Source organism: Protopterus annectens, chromosome 7.part0, assembly GCF_019279795.1.
Source record: "Protopterus annectens isolate FY-2018-M chromosome 7.part0, PAN1.0, whole genome shotgun sequence".
Taxonomy (NCBI): Eukaryota; Metazoa; Chordata; order Ceratodontiformes; family Protopteridae; genus Protopterus; species Protopterus annectens.
Genome location: NC_056739.1, coordinates 1,877,421,525 through 1,877,448,483, shown reverse-complemented (window position 1 = coordinate 1,877,448,483; position 26,959 = coordinate 1,877,421,525). Strand labels below are relative to the sequence as shown.

At 37.7% G+C, this 26,959-nt stretch overlaps 1 protein-coding gene across 3 annotated transcripts in view; it reads right to left on the bottom strand.

Annotated features, from left to right (window-relative positions):
- Window positions 1-26,959, bottom strand: part of NTRK3 (neurotrophic receptor tyrosine kinase 3) — a 3,522,805-nt gene that overhangs the window by 596,356 nt on the left and 2,899,490 nt on the right. For all 3 annotated transcript variants that reach the window (XM_044078359.1, XM_044078358.1, XM_044078360.1), the window contains exon 15: window positions 25,269-25,441. In XM_044078359.1, coding sequence (XP_043934294.1) covers window positions 25,269-25,441 — 173 coding nt within the window. The remainder of the gene's footprint in view (window positions 1-25,268; window positions 25,442-26,959) is intronic.

Sequence of the window (26,959 nt, the reverse complement as noted above, 5' to 3'; positions counted from 1 at the left end):
TTCATTGAGTCTATAGCTAAACTAACATCATCATTCTCTAATAACTCTACTTCCCCACACACACCTACCCACACACCTTTTTCCTCCTCTAACCCCAGCTCTCTACCTGCTCCTTTCATCATTACACTTATTCCCATCTCCAACATAAAGAAACTACTTATAAAACTGAAACCATGTTCCAATGCCCCTGATGAGATACCCTCCTACTTCCTAAAAATTACAGCAGACGCAATAGCCTATCCTACCTTCATACTAATAAATAGATCAATCTCAGAAGGCCATGTCCCCCAGCTCTGGATAAAAGCATTTATTATTCCACTCCATAAAGGAGGAAACAACAATGACATCCCCCACTTCCATCCTATTGCTATCTTATCCCCCATTTCTAAACTTCTCGAGAAATGCATCCACCTACAACTTCTACCCTACCTCCTAAGTAATAACCTTCTCACTCCCACACAGCATGGATTCCGACCTGGCCACAGCACCAATACCGCCCTCCTCTCCTTCCTGGAGACTGTTAATAAAGCCCATGACACTGGTCACATTGTGTCCACCCTCCTTTTAGACCTCTCAAAGGCCTTCAACACCATCTCTCACAACCTTCTCCTTGCTAAACTTTCTAAACTTAACCTATCCCACTCCACTATCAACTGGCTCACAAGTACTTATCAAACAGGCAACAAGCAGTCAAGTGGAAATAGCTAGTTCTCCCTTTCTAAACAGTCCCACAGGTGTACCCCAAGGTTCAATTCTGGGTCCCCTACTCTTTAGTATCTTCATAAATGACTTGCACCATGCCATTCCTAACTGTAACCTCATTCAATATGCTGATGACTCTACAATAATCTGCTCTGCTACCTCTACTTCCGCTTTAGCAAAATTATCCCAGAATGCCTTCACATCTACTGAAAAATGGATGCTGGACAACCATTTGGCACTCAATGCAACCAAGACTAAGCTAATGATATTTACCCCATCTAGAGCCATCACCCTCGACAAAACCTCCTTCTCTATCACTAGCCAAACTAATACTGTCCTCGGAATAGTCCCCACTGCTAAACTATTAGGAGTCCTCATTGATGATCAGCTAAAATTTGATAGCCACATACATGCAAATATTAAAAAAAAACACATAAGAAAGTAGGCCTAATTTACCGCCACAGCCGCTTCATCTGTCCTTCCTCCAGGCTTGCGCTAGCCACTACAACCTTATCCATTCCCTCCTTTATGGACCCTCTATCCTCACTAGTCTACAATCTTCCCTTAAGTCCAAACTTGCCTCCTGCTACTATAAAATTTCAAAGTTTGCAACCAGCCAAAGATCCTCTACCCATCACTGTATCTCCCTACATCAACTGAACTGGCTTGAGCTACCCAACTATCTCACCTGTAAGCAACTGATTCAAGCTCACAAAATTATTTTTAAGCCCTCTCTCTGCCCTTCTCTTGCCTCTACTTTCCAAATGCATCAGCCTAACAGATGTCTAAGGTCTAACTCACAAAACCTAATAAAATTGCACAAACCTGCCCATCCACCAGGTAAACATCCTTTATCCTTTTCTCTAGCACAACCCTGGAATTCTCTCCCACCTCTCATCTGAACCACTAATAGTCTCTCTGCCTTCAAATCCTTACTGCACTCATACCTTTCTTCACAGTGGGAATGCTCTTGTTCCCATCCTACATAATTTCCCCTACCTCACTCTCTCTCCATAAGCTATTACTTCTGTAAATACACTCCCAGTGTGTCTATAAGCTCTAGCTCTAGCAATAGCAGTAGGTATTCATCAGACTGAAAAAAAAAACTGTATTTTTGCTTCTAATAATTTTTTATCTTGCACGGTATCAGTTGTATCCTGTGTATTACTATTATGTATATATTTTGCATTCTGTGTATTACTTTTATGTATTTTTACTCTCTGTATTTTCTTTGATTTTTCTGTATTATTCTGGAGATTTTCTCCCCAGGACTCTTCATGGCCCAGTGGACTATCCTGGCAAACAAACTGCAAATAAATAAAATAAATAGTCAAGAATCATACATAAATACAGGTGACAGTTTGAGCTGTTACACATGTATGTGTGTAACATGACAAGGTTATTGGATATAGGTCTAGTTGTGTATGTGTCTTAGTTAATTGGGAATGTCATGCAAGTCCAGATAGCAGAATTATACTTGTAGAAATACAGTAGATGGTATACCCTCAGGCATACATCTGAAAACACAATAATGATGTCTCATCCCCCATAAATATAATTCATAAAAGCTCCACTATCTAAAGTGCTATAATTGAGAGTGACTATAATAGGAAGTGGAAACATTTCTGGAATATGATGCATTAGAACCCAGGACCAAGTGTAGGACAAACAAGAATGTTGAAATAATGCTTGTGTATTACATTTCTGGAATATGATGCTTTAGAACCCAGGACCAAGTGTAGGACAAACAAGAATGTTGAAATAACGCTTTTCTATTTTTCAGTTTATTGCTATAAACTGAACTGTCACAACAGTAAAAACAGGTGACATACCCTGTACTAGAACCTATGACCATCTGTACTCCAGCCCTACACTTACACCTGCTGCCACAGGACTAGTTACATGCAATTTCCTAATTTCCTAACAATTCTTAAGGTCTCTGTGTTAACCGCCGAGCAACTGTGTTTAAAGGGTTTGCACAGTGCCCAGCAAAATTAATAGAATGTATCTGATTTCATTATTGACTGTCTGCATCCTATCTGCAGGTGATCAATAGTTTTAGCTGCTGGGTAGCCCTGCTAACCACTGTGCAATGCCATGCAATGCCACTAAGTGCACATGTTCAATGACATACAGAAATTGCAACAATGTATTGTTTTTGTCCTTTGCCCCTTTACAGATGCCCTTATTGCAGATGTTCTGCAGGTGTTCTGTCTGCTTCAAGAGTGACCCACTAGTGTGGTGTGTGCACTAATGCTATTCACGCAAATGAGATAAGCACAGCCAAACTTGACATTCATCTTTCTCAATTTTTCATGTTTGCACTGGCTCAAAAAAAAAAAAAAAGAACAGAAAAAAGGCAAAAAAGATTCAAGTAGTTGAAATGAGAAAAAGCAATCTATCACATACACACTAGAAAATGGTGGTACACAACAGATATTTCTACATAGGTCTGGGTTTGAACTCTCACTCCAATGAACCTTCCAGAAGACAAGAAATGTGCCATATCCCTCTTTACCACACAAACAGCTTTGCAGCAAGAAACTGAAATCATTGTGTATACAACCAACTGCAACATCATTTACAGTAATATGAAACCATACAACTGTTATTTGTACATTTGTTATTTTTGAATTTAGTGCATTAAGTGACTATTCCTCGCAAATATACAGCTCTGTCTTACCTCTTTGTGTTTGTTTGTCATTCTTCTCTTATCTGACCAGTAATCTGAGGCATACAGTTTGTAAGCCATTCTATATCATTGTCCTTAAAATGTGTGAGGATATTAAATGGCAATAATATATACAATTGCCAACAAATGAAGGGGAGGTTGGATGCTAATGAATATAACCTGTGAATTCTGTGTTGCTTACTTACATTTCCAACCTTGACAAAATTACTTCTGACACTTTGCAAGTCTAACCTGACACACCCATTGGATGTAGGGCAGCCTACAGTGCTGCTGTGGTTTTATTTTTCCAACCAGTGATCCATCACAGTTTCAATCCATTAAAAACAAACACTGAGGGAGTGACTGTACTGTGTTTATATCTACTACATGAAGCCAAGTATTTGGGATTCAGCAATTCTAATGATTTCTTACCTGATTTGCAGCTTCACCATACTGACAGCCTTGAATTTAAAGAAACAAACTGAAAACCTTTGCCGGATGGCAAGTGCAGAGGCCCAAACAACCACAGTAAATCAAAAGAATGGCCAGCACCAAATGGGGAAATATCCACCTTTATTATAGACAGACTGGTTTTGGCCCCAAAAGGGCCATTTTCAATGTCTTTTGGGGCCAAAATGGGTCTGTCTATAATAAAAGTGGATATTTCTCCATTTGGTGCTGACCATTCTTTTGATTTACAGCCTTGAATATACACCATAAAAAGTCAATCATGTAGCTAGGAAAACTGAATGTGAGGAGACTTGTTTATGTGGAGAACACAGAAAAGAGGCTATTACTTTGGGATATGTCTGCACAGAGGAGTGAAGCTATGCTTGCATTTTGTCAGCTACATACTGCATATTCTGGAATGTAACTTAAGACAAATCTGTATAATAATGTTATTTATATATATATATATATATATATATATATATATATATATATATATATATATATGTATATATATATATGTATGTATATATATATATATATATATATATATATATATATATATATATATGTATATATTGATTAGCAAAGCACTTTTATTATATACATGACTGGCAATTCCTTAACATGGAATGTTCTGTATTACATCTATAGAGATGTTTTAAGGACAGTTCATTTGATAGCACTTTTAGCATTTCAAAGATGATTTGTTAGTAAAACATTTTATTTGCCTGTTTTTTGGGGCGGCTGCATTTCTGCTATGGCACAAACAAGGATATGTTGCATTGTTACTCTCCTTTGTTGTATCTAGATCTAGCCTATTGTTCACATTTCAAATTTCTAGACTGTTTTATGTTTCTCCAATGGATAATACTAAAATGCTACCTTATGTATTTTTATCTGGAAACAGTTATTCTGTAGTTATGTGATACTTATGAGTATTTTCCTTCTCTTATCTTTTAGGACACCTAAGACTGTGCCACCCAGGTATCTCAATCCTCAAAAACCACCCTTCACTGACCCTGAAAATCACTTTTAGGCAACATGGTGCCTTCCTGCTTGAGAGGGGACATGAAGATATACCATGCAGAATGCAAATATGGCAGCAGATTTTCACAGATGTTATTGCAGTGGGTGGCCACAGCAGTAGATATGACCAGGTGTGTCATAGGGCCACTGACATGATTTAATTTACATGGAGGAGAGCAGCTGCAGTGGGCTGTGATTGGATGGGTACCAAGGGGGCCTGATACACAGCCACCACTAACACCAAATGAAGAGTCCCTGTACACTGGCAGGGATCCAGACAGCTCCCAGGAAAGTGCAGACAAGTATGTCCTTGACATTGGTGCTACTGTTTCAGGGACAGCAAGCATATCCCAGGAAGAGGTTCCGGGTAGGCTTTTCTATCTCAATTGTTGAACACTGTTGTATAGTAAAACACCTTAAATCAGTACATTACTTCTGTTTAACAATATTTTTTTGGGGGGAGTGAAGATTATTACAGTTATCAACACATTCTAACTGATTAGCTTGGGTTGGACTTATCATTCAAGTTCTTGTTGAAAGTATAGTTAATGGCATATAAAGTGGAAAAACTATTACTCCCTGTGTTACTGTTAATTGTGATGATACTGTTCTTACCTTTTGCCTAACTTCTTCCAGGACCATCTGGAATGGACAGGATACTATCATCTGCACATGGCAGGCCAAACATTTTTATGTCAGTACTGATGAGCAATTCGAAGAAATATTTTAGTGTGTGATGTTGATGTCAGGACTGTTGAATTTATTGCTGTACTGTCCAATAGTGCTAGCATTGTTATTTTGTTAGCATATGTTGGGGAATAGTAGCTTAGGTATTATTTTTTCCTGTGTTTTTTGCTTATTATCACATGTAATCCTCACAGTGGAAGTGTGGGACTTCTATCAGAGTTTCTGCAGATGCTGATGATAATGGTGGCCAAACAGAGGCACAGTCAGGACAGTGCAGAGGTTGAATCTGAAATTGAGGATGACATACAACCATCCCTTGATATTCCATCAGACACAGTCAGTAGGCCTATGCCTACCCTTTTCAGTAAGCCCACAGATATTGGACAGGTGGGGGTCAGGACTATTGATCAGAAAAGTGTGGTTACTGCAGCTTCAAGGCCTGTTGACTCTGGCCATACCCAAAGTGTGGGCAAGGTGCCATGCAGAATGGTTGTTAGGGGTGCTTGGAGGAGGCCTGCTGACCATCCTCTACCTGATAAAAGTGTCACTTCCCGTGCCACTCAACATATGTTTATAGCCATACTGGAGGCACAAGCACATTCCCTTAGGTGCTCCAGTGAAATGCTTAGGGTTGTGGATGCAGCAAAGGCTGACATGCATGACTGCCTCCACTGTGTTGCCAATTTAATGGATCAGATGAATGACACATTGAAATGAGTGGTGTCTGTGATGGAACGTCTGTTGGGAGGGGAACTGCATCCTCTTGGGCATAGGTCAGCCACATCATCTGCTGTTAGCCAGTGTGCCTGATCATGCTCCCATAGTGGCAGTACTTCCACTTCTCCATAAGTGGGTAAGCTGTCCACATCCAGATGTGGCAGGCCATGGGGTCATGCTCCTAGGCGTATTTTTGCGAGGAGCTCATCCAGCAGACATCAGTCACATTCAGGTAGAAGCAGTGCATCTGACAGTGGGTGTGGATCTGCCAGTGCAACTCCTGACAGAGACAGTTCTCATGGTCAGGGCGACAACAATGAACTGCCACCTCTACCATGCATGGCTCATACCTGTACAACATACCAAGATGAAGAGCTAGCACAGATCTTGGCTGTGTTTATGCAAACACTGACACACCAATTTCACTTGGAGAACCCCTACAGACACACACACACACAACAGTTACAAGGTTCATCTGCACAGCTTAAAACTCAGTTTGTCTCACTGGCCATGTGTTGGTTTATCTAAATGTCTGCCTGCTTCTCTTTCTTACTCATAAACACTCACCAACCTTTTCTGTCAGCCTAGGCATCCTGCCCCCCAACACTCTATGCAAGTGACGATAACTGTGCCCTATACCTGTTTTGTATATTTTAGATTCAGCGATACATAATCTTTGTGTCTGATGCTCAGGGTGCATAGCTGACTTAGTGCTTAGTATAGCAGCATTTGTGATATTGAACTAGTAATTGTACGTTTGGTTTATATTGGTCTTAGAAAGTTAGACAGCTGATAGCATCAACATTTTCCAACTTTATTGTGAATGATGTTATGAGGGTTGTGAAGTCTGAAACTACTTTCTAACATCTCTCTTTAATGATTTTCCGGTACAAACATATGGTGCTAAAATGAGGGGTGCAGTGTCTATCAGTACACTACTTTTAAAATGTAAGACTGTGTGAATCTCTGTTGCCTTAATAATTTAACATATAAATCCAATAAGTCTCTGCTGTCACATGTTAAGATCATTTCTGTACAAATATCCCACCTTTTACTTGCTTACACTACCAAGTAACAAAATGCAAGGATATGCAGTCATTCATATTATTATACAATACATTCCAGGTTCAAGACTGTAAATCCATAAGTTGCAACAGTTTTAAGCTCAGGGCTGCCTCTTGTCTGATGCTAGTAGTAGACAGCCAGTACATGAGTAGGTAAAGGTTGTGAGAGTTGTCTGGTATCGGTGTTACTATATGTATGTGCATAAGAGGAAGGTTTCAGGCCCTTAGGTGGTGAGTGAGTGTGCTATGCATTGTCTCTTAGCCAATGCAATGCCATATTGAGCAATCCTGTGTCTGCCTACACCCACAGCAGCTGCTGTTTTCCCTCTGACTCCTCACCTGCATATGGCTCTGGTGACCTTGGCACTTTTGGTGGGATGTGTGATCCTTCCCCTTGTTGAGCCTGCTGAAGCTGTTTTCTCAGGATGATGCTGTGGAGCATGGCACATACTGTGAATATTTCAGTACATGTCCATGGTTTGTACTGCAGGGCTCCCCTTGATGTATCCAGGCACCAAAACTGCAATGTAAGCAGCCCAAACACATGCTCTATGATATTTCTGGTTTCAGTGTGTGCCTTATTATGACATTCTTCAGCGGATGTTTGTGCATTTCTGATGGGTGTCAACAGCAACATTCCCAGTGCATAATCTGCATCCCCCAGTAAATGACTCCATGGGATACCCCCCCCCCAATGAACATCTGATACAGTTGGTAGTTGTGCCAGATATGTGAGTCATAGTCACTGCCAGGGTTGCCAGCACACACCTTCAAGATGATTCCTTTGGCATTACACACAACATGGAAGTTAATAGAGTGAAAGCCCTTTCCATTCATGTAGATCTTTCCCTGTTCCCTGGGTAGGTGCATTAATTTCTACATGTGTGCAATCTATGGCACCCAGTACTTCAGGGTAGTGTTTTATAGGGTAGAAATGCGTATTTCTGGCCCTATCCTCAGGAGTACAGAGAAAATATATGTGATCACTAGCATGTTGGAGCATAGCATTCAAGAATTGATAGAGTATCCTGAATGCTGATGCCTGTGACACCCCCAGCATGTCACTTGTTGGTCTCTGAAAGGTACTTGTAGCTAAGATTCTAAGTGCTACACATACCTTTGTCTCCACTGGGATGGGTTCCCCTCACTTTGCCCTGGCTCTGAGTTGAGGACAACAGAGGTTGCAGAGTTCCTGTAGTGTGTCTCTATCCATCCTGTAGCACTCTATAATTTCCACATCATGTAGGCTGTGATAAGTTACTTGGGGTCTGAAAAGTCTTCTCCTTCTTGTCCTTGGTCTAATAGCAGCAGCAGCAGCATAAACTTCAGCCTGTGGCACATACACATGAATTAAAGCAACAGCAGCCCCTAAAATTGTTTCTGTGTAGACTCCTTTCTGTGGCTTGGCTGTATTCCAATATGTTTTGAAATTTGTTGGACAAAACTGCACTGAGTCAACTTGGTTGCTTTATAACTTGTTGAATAGCTCCTCCATTTTGGATTTGTTGATTAGCATACAATTCAGCTGTTTATGCTGTAATTTGTATGCAAACAGCATGCAGACATTTGTTTGGCTGTGCACGGCTTTACACAATGTATAGAGATGGTTAGCGAATCCAAAACAGTGCACTATCATCTGCACCTTGTGCCAGACCATGTAGGCTTTATTGAATCTGGCTGATTGTCTCCTTACCTTCTTAAAGCAAAAATGAAAAATGCAGGTTTCTTGCACCAGGAAAAAAAAAAACTATCTTAACATCACATTAGCCTTCTGTCAATTCAGCTACCATCTCTTCCTCATTTCTGATTTTTCCTCCCAATGTACATAATGAGATTCCGTAATACTGTGCTATGGTGCCATTATGTGTTCTACAGATGGTGCATGTGCTTCTGCACTGAGATAAATTATTGTGCATGTGAACACACACACAGCTTTAGATATTCAGCTTCTATGTCATATATCCTTCAAGTCATGTGATTCCAGAGTCTGATCTATTTTGTAGGGCAGTTGCTGCTGGTATTGCGACTGCTAATCATTCATGGCCCTGCCTGACCTCCTGCATCACTGTGCATTCTTTATACCTTTGTCTCCATAATTACCTCCATGCCATGTCTCACTATGTACATTTTGCTGATTTTCACTGCACGACTGCATTATTCAGCTTTCTGAATATCTCCCAAGAGTAACTACAAATACAATTACATGCATGAGTGACATAGTGAGTTCACTAAAGCTTATATATTATTACCATTATGATCCTATTATTTAAAAACAAACAAGTAATTTGCTACTGGGCTGCAGTACAGCGACATATGCTTACAATAAATACTGCATTATGGCTATCTTATCATAGTTTGACATGTGAATGTCCTGTTACTGATTAAATAAGCACTATGAAATTATGCTCATAGCTTCACAGATCAATACTAGGCTATAATATTCCAAATTGTAGGTAGTCATTCACATTACTAATTTATACATAGTGTCAACCCCTTTCAAAGAGCTTCAGGGGAAAGACATAGGGTATATTTATGATTGCCCATCCATTTGTCCAAGTTATGCTTAAACATGGTCAGGAGGCTACTTTGCTTTACATCTAAAGGCAGCCTTATGAGTGGGTGTCTAGGGTGTTATTAGTTTTGTGAAAGTGCAGGAGGTTGCATAGGAGTGGATACCCAAAAGTTCTGTGGCTCTGTAGGCTAGACAGAGGTGATCTCTCAAGAGTCTGCAGGAAACAGAAAAGAGAGAATGTGCTTTATTGCAGGTCTGGTACCTCAATGGAAGAAATGCCCTTTATTATCTTAGTGAGGAAATGCAGTGGTCCCACAGCCTGGGTCATACACTTAGACAAGTGCATACCAATGCAGCTGTTGTGGGTTTATTATGGACTTGATTAGGGAGATGTAGAAAGGTGTGATAACTTCCTTAGATCTGGAAAAATGGCCCTAGAGATTAGCCTGGCAAGGTAAAAGTATTTCCTAACTACAGTGGATACATAGTGATGAAAGGATACCTTATTGTCACTGAAAGTACCTAGGACCCTAAAGGGGTGTCACCTATGTAGTAGGTGCATGAGTGCCCAGTTTTGTTTTTCTGATTTGATTTTCAACTATAATCTGGGCCTACATGCATGTGTGTATATGTGCATGCATATACATATGCATACATATCTATATATATATATCTATTATAGTTAGATAGCTGCAGATATAGATATAGTTTAGATATAGATATAGATATATACATATATAAGTATATAGATATATGTAGGATGAAAGTTGAGAACCCAGAGGAAGTCATAATAGACATGAAAAGAACCTGCAAGTTTCACACTGACATTGGCAATGAAGCTATGATGCACCTGTCTTAGTTACTGAGCCACTTTGCTGTTGTTTTTGAGTGTCAGCTACCAAAAATTATTTATTGACTGCTGTGCAGCATATATAATTGCTAGTGTAAGAACTTACCAAATGCAGTTAGAGAGAACAACGCTACAGGGTGTAAAGTGCAGCATGAAATCCTTACAAAGCTGTATAAAGGCAGGTTATATGCAGCTACAGATGAAAGAAGGCAGAACTCATCTGCTTGTAACATTAAGGCATTAAAAGGAAATAGCCATGTTTCTGTATCTGCTAATGTTAAGTGTGCAACATTGTTTATTTTATATAGTGCGCTGTTAATGCAACATGTAGTTATATATAAGGTTGGTAAATAAATTAGAGATAGCTAGATATATGTATAGACAGGTAGCAAATAGATAGATAGATAGATAGATAGACAGACAGACAGATAGATAGATAGATAGATAGATAGATAGATAGATAGATAGATAGATAGATAGATATAGTTTTGAAAATGAATTGCTGAAGGCTTTACTGGCTCTCAAAAGTCTGATTATGTTCGGAACACCCTGGGAATCAATTCATGGGTGAGGTCTTCCTTCATTTATTTGGCAAGGAAATAATAATTGAACTCTGCTCCAAATTTTAATGCAGTGAGAATTACAAGAAGGCTCTCTTCCTTCCTCAGGCATAGATCACTTCTGCTTGATCCTTAAACGAGACAGTGGCAGCCTCCTCTATATCCCTACCCCTCTGTAGGACTCAGTTCCCTCCCTTAGTTTCTTCCTTAAGATGAGTTGTTTATTTTTCTTGCCTGATAATTTCCTCAGAGAGGACATGCTTCTTCAAACAGCATCCTTCATCAGCTCTGACATTACAATTTGCAGCACCCCATTTCACTTATTTTTGTTGTCACTGCCATTGTTGATGGCCTTGCTGTCATCGACACTCATGAGTGGCAGTGTAATTCATTAGCAAAGAGGAAACAAAGCAGTCACTGATATATACAATCAGGCTGGAAATGTAACCTTTAATCTGCTGGTAGCCATCACCGACACGACCCCAGACTCATCAGTTTAAATTAGAACAGCGTTGTTGCATCATTCATGTTCCCCCTTTCCCATGTGTTAAACAGCCATAAAAATACTGGTACTGTGTTTATGGACGCGCAGTGCATGAAGCTAGTTATAAACCTCTCTCTTGACATTTCATTACTGTTTCGATTTCCATTAAAACTAAACTAGTCCAGCTACAAACAAATTGTTTTACAGTCTTTTTAAACAGTTTTCTATTCTTTCAGTGTTTTCAGTAGTCACGCCTGTATTTAAATCAAGAATTATATATTGTAGTTGTCTATTCCATTTGTCAGTATTGTTTTAGACATATTGTGGGCACAGCAGAATGTAATGAATTTTGTGCTTTCTTCTGATTGTTTCACATTCTGTAGCTTTACGCATTTCAGAACCAGAATGTTTCATATTTCACAGGGTACATACAGTTTAGAAAAGCAGAACTATTACCAATATTCCAATTTCAGCCAGCTCCTTGCCTGATATCATATGCCAATAAAGAAGGCTTAAACATTACAGCAAGATTTTAGCTTGCCTAGATGGAAATGATTTGTGTATTTCATAGAAAAACAGGCTACAGAGTGATTTTACATTGTTCTCAACAGCAGCCAACTGAAAACAACATGCATACTAGTTTCAGGAAGAACAGATTACTTTACTGGAAAACAGTAAATCATATGCCTCATAAGAAACAGCATGGCATGCCTCCTGAGCAGGTGATAGGATGAAATGATAATCGGTGGCCTTCCTTACTATCAGTTTTTTGTTGTCACGTTGCACACAAATGAAGTTTGATAGCAAACCCATCCCAACAAACTTAGTCAGTCATCTAATGACCATTATACAACGACTCCCCCCCATTAATATTCAAAAACGTGCACGCTGATTGGTCAGCGTGCACATTGTAAATCAGAGTTATAGTAATGGAAAAAGGTCCGGTCGCCCGGACTTTTTCCATTACTATAACTCTTTAACAGCGGAGAACACAAGATCTCCGTTGCTTCACACTGTCTCGCTATGTTAAACTCCTTTAACATAGCGAGACTGTTTGTAAAAAGCAATGGAGATTTTGCTTTGTCCGTTGCTTTTTTCAAAACTGTCTCGCTATGTTAAATGGGTTTAACATAGCGAGACAGCTTTAAAAAAAAGCAACGGAGATTCTCTATTGCTTTTTTTAAAGCTGTCTCGCTAGGTTAAACCCATTTAACGTAGCGAAACAGTTTGTAAAAAGCAACGGAGATCTTGCTTTCTCCGTTGCTTTTGCCCACAGCTCTAATGTACTGCGTAGGCATATGCATGCGCAGTACATCAGATCTGCCGCAGAATACCAGACAGCTGCGGAAGGGTAGCAAGGAGGCATTATACAATGCCATTATTTAAAAAAAGTAATTATTTTTTCCTTAAATAATGTCATTGTATAATAGCAATAACCCACTTCTGGGTGTGGGTAAGTCTGGATTTACCCACGGTTGGCTTTGTTTGGCCACTCGGGCTTCGCCCTCATGACCAAACCACACCAACCGTGGGTAAATCCAGCATTACCCACGCCCAGGCATGGGTTATTGCTATAATAGCTCATGCTGGAGGGAAAGCTGCAGAAAATATATTACATCAACTTTATCAGAAGCCAAAATGGATGCATCTGATGATAACAAAGAGTAATATTTTTCTCCAGAAAATTAAACTCCTTGGTAAAAACAAAATGAATTGGATACTAAAACATCTTTAATTTAGAAACCCATATTATCTGAATTTGGTATGGCATTCTGAGCTTTTATAACTTGAATGTTCAGATCCCAGGTTCTTTTTTACCCCAAGAACAATAATTTTGTCCTTCTCTCAATTAAGATAATTCCTGACCATTTATTGTTTGGCACCCTAACTTTCTACTTCAAATTCTAAATGTTGTGAACTACAGATGTATATAATGACTATTTTCAAAACAGAGATATCCTTCAGGTATGAAGAATGACAGAGAGGCCACTTGGCAGCACTTAAGGTACAACACTGTTTAATTTCCAGTCCAGAAATGTTCCATTCTTGTTTTCTTTGTGCATACATATATATGTATGATGATTCATTTACATTCATTACACTAATTTATAATTCATCATTTTAAAGAATTATATTTTCTCTTTCTTTATACATTTTTTCACATATTCATTTCTGATTACCCTCATTTTTCCTTGTTTTAAGAGGATAATAGATGCAAAATGGTACAGTATTTAGCAATGACCTAGTTTCTTGTTTCTTTTATATTATGTGTATGTCACATCTGAAGGTGGGATTGGTTTATCCATTCTGTCTTACCTGGTCACACAATTTAATGAAAACAGACTGGATCAATAATTTACTTTCATAATAAAATATCATAACCTTGCAGAGCACTAGGTACCACAGCAATCAGATCTTTGATTCATGAACTGCATTCACTGCTTTTCTGGAGTCTGCATGTTGACCTCTCTGTCAGCCTAAGTTATCTCCCGGTAGTCTGGCTTTGTCACTCTTCCTAGATCGAATTGTCCATATCTTTCTATCTGTCTTTCTGTCGATCTATCTGTGTATCTAATCTAGCCATCTTAATCAATCTTTCTATATTTCTGGACTTCCATACCACTGATTAATCATGTGACTGATTTCTGTGACTCTGCCATTCATTCTTTACAAGCTGAGAGCTAATTATGGTGAAACCATTGACCAAATCAGACATCAGTTGTTTTTTGTTTATGCACTGATATTCCCTAGCATGCCATCTGGTCCCTTAGGAGAGGGTCAAGAAATGTGTACAACATACAGCTGTCACAAACTTCTGTGCGCGGTGCAGCTCCATAGGCAGCCCTGCGCTAACCTTTAAGTTAATGGCACCTGCCAGGTCCATATTGTTCACTGGTGATATTTTAGTAATATGTATGCTCCAAGACATGAGCCTCAGCCTCTCCTGAGAAAGATATACAAGATACAGGTCTCTATTCCGCTACCCTTGGACTAATTGCTTCAGTTCATGGGTCAGTACCAAACCTGAAGTCATCTGGTTCACAGTGAAGGCTCCATCTATCTATGCCATGGAGCCAGGCAAATAAATAGTATTTTTTCTTGAATTGATATTCACAAACCAGCACAAATATTCTAAAACTTATTAATCAATATCACCTGAACTGATATTACAACACAGAACTATGGCTATGGTAATAACACTCTATGTCCACACATTTATGTCTGTTCTTTGCTAGTGGAGCATAGCAGGACGTTTTTTGCAACATTCTATGTGACATTCTACACAAAAAAAAATGCATTTTGCTAAACTTCAAAATGATACTGAAAAACATCAAAATTACCATATACTGAAGGCTGCTAAATTTAAAGCAGGAAATGTAGTTCTGAATAATGCATTCTTTGTAACAGTTTAATCATGGTGATGTAAGCCTGCATCAACTCCCGTATGTGTCCCATAACGGGACTGGCTGCACCCCTATAGTCGCAATACTTATCTGCTCTGACTGCAAGGCTACAGAACCTAGAAAACTAGCAGAATGCTTTTGTCTGTTTAAGACTAGGTATTGCACTGACCTCTGAAGGTGTGTGACCCTGGGTGTGGAGGTCTGGTCACATATGATGGGGTAGAAGGCAGTTTACCCAGTGCAAGAACTTAGGCTTAGATGCTGCTGTTACTGACATTGTGTTTTTTCCACCCCTAGTTATGCTACATTAATTTTAGTTTTCAGTCTTTTGATCTCAGTATTTTGAAGTATGCTTCAACTCCTGTTTAAGAAATCCACTTTTATGAACTTTTTGCATTAATACAGTCAGTATTGACATCAAGTCTAAAGCTCCATTCAGTGGCACACAAGATGGTCTTTTCATGTCTGCATTCAAAAGATGTTCATCCAAAAGATCATCTCTGCAATAATTATACAAACCCATAAGGGTTTTCTGTAAGTAGATGTTCCCCTTTCATTTGTTTCAGCAGATGGATATCCATAGGATCATATGATTGTAACAATTACAAGGCAAGTAAATCATGAGACCATTTATGTCTCGATGATACCACCCTCAGGATGCATCGTCCACTTCTAGCTGTGCAAGGCAAATTATCAATTTGTGGATGCCAACCCAATTTTCAAGTTTCATTTTGAAAGATAAAATCATGTCCTTCTGTTTAACTTATAAGGGCAGTTTATTACAGAGATGAGTAAGTAGTGGGTAATAAATTTGTCCAACCTGCATTATTTATTTATTTATTTATATATCGGTGGGGATTCATATTCTTATATCTAGAGTTAATGTAGATGGTTTTCTTGTGGAGATTTAAGAGATCGAGTAGGGTTTGGGCTTTGATGGAACAGAATGCAAGACATATCTCCATATAACTCCAAAACACCAAACAACTTCATCCAAAAAACAATGTAAAACACAAAACATGAAACCATGGACAAGAAAAAGATGGACACCAAGAATGTTTTTAGCTCTTTCATTTGATTTAATAATATGCAAACTTCATCAGAAACAACATTCTACATCTCACCACCCTTTTTAAATAAAATCATAAATCACATGACTCAACATCATCAATTCTTAAAGTACCAAATGCCATAAAATTGTTTTACATATGATAAAATAAATATAAACGACTAAAAGTATATGCACCTCAGTTATAACTATCTTTATGTAAATATTGATTTACAAATGTAGATTTCCTACAAATCTTACTAATAAATCTCTTGTTGTCATGAGATTTATTAGTCTTATATTATAAATGTCTTGTTGTCAGGCTATTGATTTTCTGGATGTACACTTAAAAATTGATTATGACAACAAGAGATTTATTAGTAAGATTTTTAGGAAATCTACATTTGTAAATCAATATTTACATAAAGATAGTTTGCATCCATCACATATGAAAACAGGTGTAGTCAAGGGGCAACTAATTCGATTTGGTCGTTTGACTAGTGACCAAGACACTTTTTTTTGAGTTGGAAAAATGAATGCATTTTTTTGTACAAAGGGGTTATGATTATTTTTGGCTGAAAAAAATAGCTAGTGAAGTTGAGATACTTAGGGATACCACAGCTATGACTATTTTAAAGACACAAAGTAGTGATAATGTTTGCAATGTGCACAACAATAATGTGTTTAGGTTGGCTTTTCCCATACCTATTTCTATTGATATGTGCACCATCAAACATATTATTGTTGATAATTGGAAGGTATTGATGGGACACTCGGATTTAGTTAAAGTTTTGGGTAATAAGCCACTTTTTACATATCAGAAGAAGGTAAACTTTAGATCTATTCTTGAAAAAAGGACTACTGCTTGTAAGACTGTTTCATTGGAAGGATCTGGTACCTTTTCATGTGGCCATTGTAAACAATGCAGATTTATGGTCAATTTAGCATCTGTAGTTGTGGGGCAAGATAAAAAATCATTTGGGCTAAGGGTAGATATAATTGTGGTTCATCTGATGTTGTCTACCTACCTTCTTTTAACTCCTGTATGTGTTTTTATGTAGACAAGATCATTAAAGTCTTAAAAATAAGAGTGTATGAGCATGTCTTAGCCATTAAAAACAAAGATCTAACTAATGCTTTGGCTAGACATGCAATGGTATGTGAGAATTTCAAAAAAATCTCATTTTTGTATTAGATGCGATTATGCCAGATATGTTTTCTGGTGATTAAAATAGCTTGTTAGAGTGTAGGGAGAGCAAATGGCAGATTAGTCTAAATGCTGATAGCCTCCCTGGTCTCAACGAGGCTATTAATATAAAGTGTTTTTTACAGATGCAGAAGTTATAAAATTGTTACATTAGATTAAAAAATATATATATTTATATATATATTTTTCTATAACTGTGGTGCCTATACTTTTAGTCATTTATATTTATTTTATCATATGTAAAACATTTTTATGGCATTTGCTACTTTAAGAATTGATGATGTTGACTCATGTGATTTATGATTTTATTTAAAAAGGATAGTGAGATGTAGAATGTTGTTTCTGATGAAGTTTGAGTACTATTAAATCAAACGAAAGCACTAAAAACATTCTTGGTGTCTGGCTTTTTCTTATCCGTGGTTTCAAGTTTTGTGTTTTATATCTCTATATAAGATTCTGTAAGATACCAAGTAAAGCGATAGGATTTGAATCATGTACTGGTAGCACAGGGTTTCTAGATCACTAATCTTCTTGGCTTGGAAATGCTGGGGGTCTTCCTATATGCCCAATGTGTCTGGACAGGTACATAAAAATGGGGGTATAGTACTATACAGTTGTTCCAAATAGAACATAGTACAATGGCACAATAATGCCTTTCTTTCTGAATGTTATGTCTTTAGATATCAGTTGTGCTAAATAGAAGAAAGTGAAGGATATCCTGACTAGTACTAATGCACAGTAGTCAAAGAGAGGGGGATGTCAACCCAGGTGCCAAGATCCCTGATTGATGTGTCCATTTTGAGTGAATTGTAAGCTATATTGTAAGTTCCAGGAAAAAGATTTTTTTTTGCCAAACTCAACAATACTCCACATTTTTGCATTTTATATTAGTTCTTTTTGGATACAATAATTGGTTAGTGAGGATTAGTTGTTATTTTATTGACATCTCATTAAGGGATAATTAGACAAAAACACCCAACTTGCAGTAATCAGAATTTTTGTCAACCACAGAGCCAGAGACATAACTGGCCTTGTATTGCCTGGGACTATATGCATTGTGGCTTCTTGTCACCTTAACTGCTTGGACTGGCACTCTGACCAGGTAGCCAGATATACATCCGCTCCCACCTGCCCCAGACCTTTAATATAAAAGCCCCAAAAAAATTGATATGAAATACAGGAGCCAACGAGCCTACCAGGTTCTACTGTTCATCCTTCCTCTGACCTCCAACTACTTTTCCTGCCTCAGATCGCTCAATGGAAAATGGCTCACAGTTATGTACTTAGTGTTCCTGAAATGCAACTGTCAATCAGGTCTTATTTCTGTGCCGTGCCCCTACTTTCTCTGATTTTAATTGAAGGGTAAAAATATTTTCTCTAGTCTTTTAAACTGTAGCAAACTACTTACTACAAATGTAGCAAGTACTTGCTGCAGTTTATACTCCACAGAAAGAGTTACAGCTCCCAGGTTTTAGTTAAAAAAAAGAAACAAATAATTTTTTGTTCTTTTAATCTGTAGCAAACTTGCAATTTTTACCCTGTACAGAGCACTACAGCACTCAGTTTTTAGTTAAAAAAAAAGATGCAAACAATTTTTTTTTGAAATGTAGCAAACAGCTTGCAAGCATGTAACAGGCAGTTGCTACAGTTTAGAGAACAGAGAGTGTGCTACAGGACTCCTTTGACCAGAAATGTAATTTTGGCTTTTAAAAGTTGGTATGCACGAAAGAGTGATCATGGTCGGTCTTGGACAGCCGATCATGCCCCCTAACACTTTGGACCCGTGGCAGTTGCACCATTTGTCCCATTCTAGCTACGCTATTGCATAGATCTGGATTGAATGTCTGAAGGTAGAGAAATATATGCCAAAGAGGTGGCGTCCCTGCTCTGATCCCAGAAGTACAAGTTCTAGTTACTTTCTTGCTTTCTGAGATGGCACATGCTATTTTAATTATGTGGGTGCCACCTTTTACACAGTTTGTTATTCACCTTACCATCCATATATATATATATATATATATATTTTGATCTCTTAGCATATTTACCACAATATGGACAGCATCAGATGCTTTGCCAGATCTGGATAGGCTGGGTAGACTGGGTAGACTGAACACAGAGGCTGGTTAGGTTCTGTAGACATCATCTTCCTCAGACAAAGCCAAGTTGTTAAGGGTCATTTTCTCAGTGCACCTTTCACCCTTCCACAGTAACAGAAAAGCAATTCTTTACCTAGTCTGTTTTGCCTGTCCTTGATCCTTAAATGCCCACAGGGAATCCTTATTCCAGAAGTGAAACCTTATGTAGGATTTAAGAATAATGTGATCAAAATTTTTTCAGCTCCTTTTTCACAGTATCATCCATTTTTCTTGAGTGGTGCTTTACCTCCATACAAAAGGTTTTCAGTCCATCCTTAAACTGTCCCATCTACTTTGTTGTGCTAAAATGCAAATGATGAGGAAGAGGGGACCAGAGCCACCAAATGGACTACAGCTGTGTGTCCAGATATTACACAAGATACTGCATCTGTTGATACTGTGATATTCGCTGAACCTGAGGAAACTACTTAAAGTTTATTGTGACTAAATACATGTCTCAAGCCTTCAACAGATATAACACTCTGCAGTCATCTACCATACCAGAATCCTGTATTTCTTCACTTAAAAGCCTAAGCAAGTTTATTATGCATCTGTGTCAATGGATTGCATCTGCTTTGCAATGAATCCTGAACTGATGTCATCCCAGTAGTAGCAGCGTGATTATCAGCATTGACTGTCCTTACTTCTGTCATAGAAATAAAGAAAACTGGGGTTTCATTGTTGGAATTATATGATGAGAGTATGTTCTCTGTGGCCAACTGAAACTTTCCCAGCATCTATTGTCCTTCTTTATCACTGCTCTGACCTTTCAGAGCCCAGACCTGTTTTCTTTTGATGAGAGAAGCACTCCTAATTTGCTGGTTTGTGCTGAGTAACTTAAGATGTGCTGATTTCTACTTCCAGAATAGCCTACCTGCATGCCATTGAGCAACTTTTCCCCCCACTAACTGCTTCTTCTCTTACAACAAAACTCACTATGTTGCCGTAAGTTTTGTGAGTATCCTGTTTTCATGCACTGGAAAACACATAAGTGACAAAAAAATACCCAAGATAACAATCTGATGAGGTTGCAACTTAAACAGCAACCCAAGATAACAATCTGATGAGGTTGCAACTTAAACAGCAACCCAAGATAACAATCTGATGAGGTTGCAACTTAAACAGCAACCCAAGATAACAATCTGATGAGGTTGCAACTTAAACAGCAACCCAAGATAACAATCTGATGAGGTTGCAACTTAAAGAGCAACCCGTGATAACAATCTGATGAGGTTGCAACTTAAACAGCAACCCAAGATAACAATCTGATGAGGTTGCAACTTAAACAGCAACCCAAGATAACAATCAGATGAGGTTGCAACTTAAACAGCAACCCAAGATAACAATCTGATGAGGTTGCATCTTAAACAGCAACCCAAGATAACAATCTGATGAGGTTGCAACTTAAACAGCAACCCAAGATAACAATCTGATGAGGTTGCAACTTAAACAGCAACCAAAGATAACAATCTGATGAGGTTGCAACTTAAACAGCAACCCAAGATAACAATCTGATGAGGTTGCAACTTAAACAGCAACCCAAGATAGCAAGCCAAGATAACAATCTGATGAGGTTGCAACAATCTGATGAGGTTGCAACTTAAACAGCAACCCAAGATAACAATCTGATGAGGTTGCAACTTAAACAGCAACCCAAGATAACAATCTGATGAGGTTGCAACTTAAACAGCAACCCAAGATAACAATCTGATGAGGTTGCAACTTAAACAGCAACCCAAGATAACAATCTGATGAGGCTGAAACTTAAACAGCAACCTAAGATAACAATCTGATGAGGCTGCAACTTAAACAGCAACCTAAGATAACAATCTGATGAGGTTGCAACTTAAACAGCAACCCAAGATAACAATCTGATGAGGTTGCAACTTAAACAGCAGTCTATATAGCCATAGAAGCACCATAATAACTGTTTATGAAATGCAAGTGCCATTTAAACAGACAGTTTTGTGACAGAAGCTTTGAAGGAGGTGAATGTATGCAAGCTTGAGTCTTTTTAGTCTAATCTTTATAGCAGCAATTACTTTACCTGTGTAATCTCCAGAAAATGGAAAAATAGAAAAGAGAGATGCTAGTGGATGAAAGCCACAAAACATTTATTTCATCACTGAGTTATTCAGTTATTTTATTTCACTCTAACTGATATGTGTATTTTTATTTTTAAGAGTTACATTCTTGTGGAATTTTAATTAATAATAACATTTTGGAGGTAAACTGTTTCTATTTAACTAAAATTATTATACCTGTAGTTTGCTGCTGAGAGGATTGAAGCTCTGCACACCTTTAGTCATGCTGTTGAGTTCCCTACAGTTCAGGTAGCCTCTCAATCTTTCATTATAATATTGCCTTATCTGTTTAAATAATTGAGTGTCTTTATGCAGTTTTTAATGGTGTGTACCTGAGCTGAATTTGTATGGAATGGCTGCTGAAATTAAATGATTCTTTACTGAGTGTAAATATGAACGTGACAAGACTAAGCATCCATAATTAAGTACAGGTGCAAAAACTAGTAGTCTGCCTAATCTGCAACTCTAAAAGCAAAAAAAAAAATAAAAAAGGAAAAAAAAGAAGAAACTATGTGTGGTTACTGAAAACATTTATATGACAGGGTCTGGTAAATTAATTAAAACAATGTCTGAAAACCTTGTCTTTCTGAGTTGTAGGTTGGGCACATGCTAGATAACATAAATTGGTAGTAGTAAATTATTGACAAAAGATTGCACTATATTTGACTCAGATTGCACTATAAAACTCAGATTTATTAATAATAGTATCAGAAGAAAGTGGCATCCATTTTTAGATGTTTTATAAATATGTTTGCTATTTTAATCCAATGTCTCCTTTAAAGATGGCAGAGGTAAAATTCCACATGCATCTCTTGTCTGAAGAAAAAGATGCCTAGAAGCATAACGTTTTTTGCTGTTGTTCACAGGAAATTATTATCTATACAATATCTAAATGTGCTCCAGCAATGATGCCCTTGTTTGGGGAGATTTGTCCCTTCTTTGAGTTGGTGTGACCATGGAGTTAGTATATATAATTCAACACTTCATAGCAGAATTTAATCCAGCTGTGGCATCAGTGCTTTTACAGTCAGTGCACCAGCAAGTTTATTGTAAACACAACTACATATTATTTTTTTTATTTGATGTTTTTGACACAGTCCTTGACACAGATTTTATTTCTGTTTGCGTTTATGTTTTGTCATCATGCCATCTAAAATAAAGATAGTAACATCAGTCAACCTACATTTAGCTAACTGTCTTTAAAATACTGTTGACTTACCATCAATTCAAAATTAGTTTGGAATTCAGACTGGTTTTCAACATGTTTTTGAAAACAAATGGCCTGTATTGCAGTGCCTCCACCTGAACTTCTAGATATCTGCTTAAGAACTCTGAAATCTACTATGAATTATACTGACTCCCTTGAATCCCTTGAATCAGGCTTGGAATGCATTGATACTGTCATTCAAAACTCTGTTGTCTAAATCATATATGGGAATGATTAGAAAGGGCATAGTCTCAGAGGGAGCACGTAATAACATAAGAAGTTTTAGGGTATGTTTCACATGCTCTTTTAGGATTCGCATTGTCATCTATAAAAATAGCCCTGATACAAATCTATGCATTATCGAACAGCTGTGTCTTTTTTCTTTTTCATTTTGCAACTTTATTTAAGTCATCATTGCCACAATTATGCTTCTTACATATTGCAGATTTGCTAAAAACATCTAATATATCTGGGATGGATGGTACAGGAGCGGGGCACCTACTCACATAACTGTGACCACTGGCTTTAGTACCATTTTAAAAACTGCAGGATGAAAGCAAACAACTAGTGGCTCCTAGTATGCTTCTCAATATCGCCAGTGGCTACCTGGAATTTTCACTGCCACTGGCTACCTGGAATTTTCACGGCTGCTGTGACTATTGAAGGTATCTGAGGAAAGGTATAGAAGCTGTTTGCAGATAATCAGAGCAGGATCGAGTGGATTTGCTGAACAACAGAAGGCAATGCCATTCATGGCAAATAAAGAGCACTGAAAAAAACACTTCCAGCAATAATTCAGATTGTACTTTTCTCCAATACTTTGTGATTGCAGAGTTTGAGTATATAACTTGAAGGGATATAGAAGCACCCCCACAATCTGTGTGCAGGGGGCTTTTACCTTCAGAATAAATAATTAATAAGGAATTAATTGTTTGCTTGGCTTTTCCTTAAGAGCAGTTTTTCTGCTTATTATTTGTTCAAGCAGTATTCACTTTAATAACATTCAGTGACTCATCACAAATCCATGTGAACATATAGAGGTATGCACAGTTCTATTTACTTGGATGACATTTTATCCTGAGGGCAGTCAAGGCAAGTCTATAGTCTGGCCCTGTAATATGATGGACTCTCTGAAACATATTACACATCTTTTACTTCAGAAACAATGAAACAGCAGTACAGGTGATCTGGCTGCCCTTAAGAGTGAGTTGGTGCTCAGCAGGAAAAGAAGCTCTCTACAGGAACAAGATTCATGTTGCATTTGACTAAGTCTAGGCCATGCAGATTGGTAAGCTTCTTTCATTTTAATAATGGCACAGGTCTCTTAATTCTAATAATAACTCTTACAGACAAGAAAGGACATGGATTATTCAAGCTTTGTAAGATTTATATTGATATGCAATCCTTGCGTCCCAGTGACTATTACTATCTAAAGGGTTATCCCTGGTATTCCTTTTATTGCACATACTCCATGCAAGACCTATGCACAACTACTATCCCTAAAAGATTTACAGTGCAGTTATAGACCAGTTTCCTAAAAATGAGACTCAAGACTTCAGATATACCCTTCAGATTTCTAGTGTTATTTCCCAACATCTATTTGCAAACAGTTCTTTTAAATCAATGGGTATAGTTACTTGAATCAGTTCAGCTATAAACTGATGAATGCAAAATGGCTGATACAATTGCTCGTGGAGTACATATTGCTAATATTACCCAGGCTGGTAAGTAAAGAAGTAAACAAATAAATAACCATCTCTTCTACTATGAATTCCCAAAGACAAAACCACCAATGACTGAATCACCACATTCTGATCACCAAAACATTTACTAAAGCAAACAAACAAACAAAAAAATGAAGTTTAACTGCTTTTCTTTTTTTTTTTTTTTTTTTTTTTTTTGCAGTGGGCAGGCCACACTTTACTCCCCCCTACAAACTTATATATACAGAATCCATAATAAGAACAAGGAAGAAGGAGGACCCACCCGCCAAAAAAAATTACATCACTGCCAGCATATCTTGCTGACTGTCATTTTCTATGCTGTCAGTCAGAACCTTTGGAAACTGAGCCTCAAGGAATTGACAATGGACAACTGAATCTTAAACCACCAGTAGGGTAATTCAAATATCACCCTTTTGTCAACGTTTCTGAGACACCACAGGTGCTTAACTTGTAGCTGCTGAATGCTTTTCAAATTTATTAAACAGATAAATTCAGTAGTTGTCGTCAAATCATTTCTGTGGCAAGATAAAATAGACATCATAATTCACAATTGGGATTTCCTACATTCGTTGTTAAAAAGAGATGCACCTTTTTTCCTACTATCAGCCTGTTGTCTTAAACAATGTCAGTTTATCCCTCAGTTTATTTCAGAATTATAGTCTTGTAAACATTTTTTTCATGGCTCCCAATGTTCATTGTGCTTCTCATGTTTCATTTACAAAGTCTTTCTTACCTTAAAAATTTATTAAGGTCTCCATGCTTCATGTACTCAAATACCATAATTAGAGGGTCTCCATCCACACAAACCCCATAAAACTTCACAATGTGTTCATGTTGTAGGTTTGTCAAAAGTTCAGCTTCTCTTTGGAAGTCTTTGCGGGCCAAGACACTAGGCTCCTTCAGAGTCTAATTAAAAACAGAAATGGCATATGTGAAACATTTTAACCAGTGGAAGCTGTGATGCAATACATCACATACTTAAAAATAACATTTGGGTTCGAACCCTTAACAAGTCTAATAAGCCTGCTCAGTATACTATGAATGAGTTATAAAATAAATACATTTTATTACGAGAAAATATAGAGGCAATTAAAAGAATTGGTGGGATCAAACAATTAGAAAGATGCAATGGAAGAAGATGTACTACCAAGCTTTCAAAATCCTGCCTGATCATAAAAGCAAGTCAAAATCAAGAACTTTTTTCTTTTTCTTATCAAATATTCCCTCTCTAACTATTGGTCTGATAGATTTCAAAAACAGAGTTCAAAAATAAAATATATTTCAACTGTATTGCAAAATTAAAAGGTGAAACTGTGAATATAACATGCTATGCATAAATAAAGAAGTGATCACATAACTGCAGGATATTACAAATATACTTGCAGAAAAAAAACATGTTGTTCTGTGGAACCAGAGAAAGTATGTCCCAGTTGTTCCATGGATTTACTTGCTCTGGCACTTGATGTTAGTGACTTTACATCCCCCGGCACAAAAGTATGCAGGTATCTCTATGACTACAGGTGGTGCATTTGGCCTAAATCTATAAAAGGTACATGACTGGGCAAGTAAGTGGATATTAACACTATGCTTAGTTAGCCTGAGGGGGTACTGAGGTTATGCTAACAGACGTTGGTCCAGGCAGATTGACTGAGGTGGACTCTGTGATGCTGCAAAGGTCACTGTCTATTTGGTATACTATGTCCTGAGAAGTTTATTTATGGCTGTTTTATGAGTGAATTGTCTTGTGTTGGCATTTATGTTGATGATTATTTCAGATATGTACAAAAGAATATATTTTGTGCTCTAGTAAACTAGTCACAATAACTACAAAAACTCTATAATGTTTTGTGGAAAAGGAAGCAGTGTCTAATGACAAGTAATAGTTTCCAATACAGGGTCCAAGGAAACATAATTAAACCCCTATACATCATGTTAAAATGTTAACACATAGACAGATCTCTGAACTATACCAGCAGTATTTAGTGGTACCAATTACCGAAGGCAAGGGTACAGAGCAGACCCAAACAACATTACAACCAGTAGTTTGACTTGCTTGTTAAATAAAATCATTGAAAAAACTCATAATGATACATATCTAGAATGAGACAGGCAACCTACATCTGTTATATACATGAATCATTATGTCTTCTTTTTTTATTTTGTTAAGGGCGTGGTGGGATCTTCTGACATTGTTTGAAGAGACAATGTCGACACTTTATAACAGGCTGATAGTACATGCAGGTTATTTGAAAGTGATACAGGATTCAACATTATTCCCTTACAGGAAGAAATGGCAAAAGAAAGGCATTAATTCAAAGAGTAAAATACTGAATAAACAACACAACAAATCAAGTTCAAATAGAGAGGGTTCCTGTGCATCTCACAGGGGCTTACATGTAGTGCTCTACAGTTCTTTTTGGACTA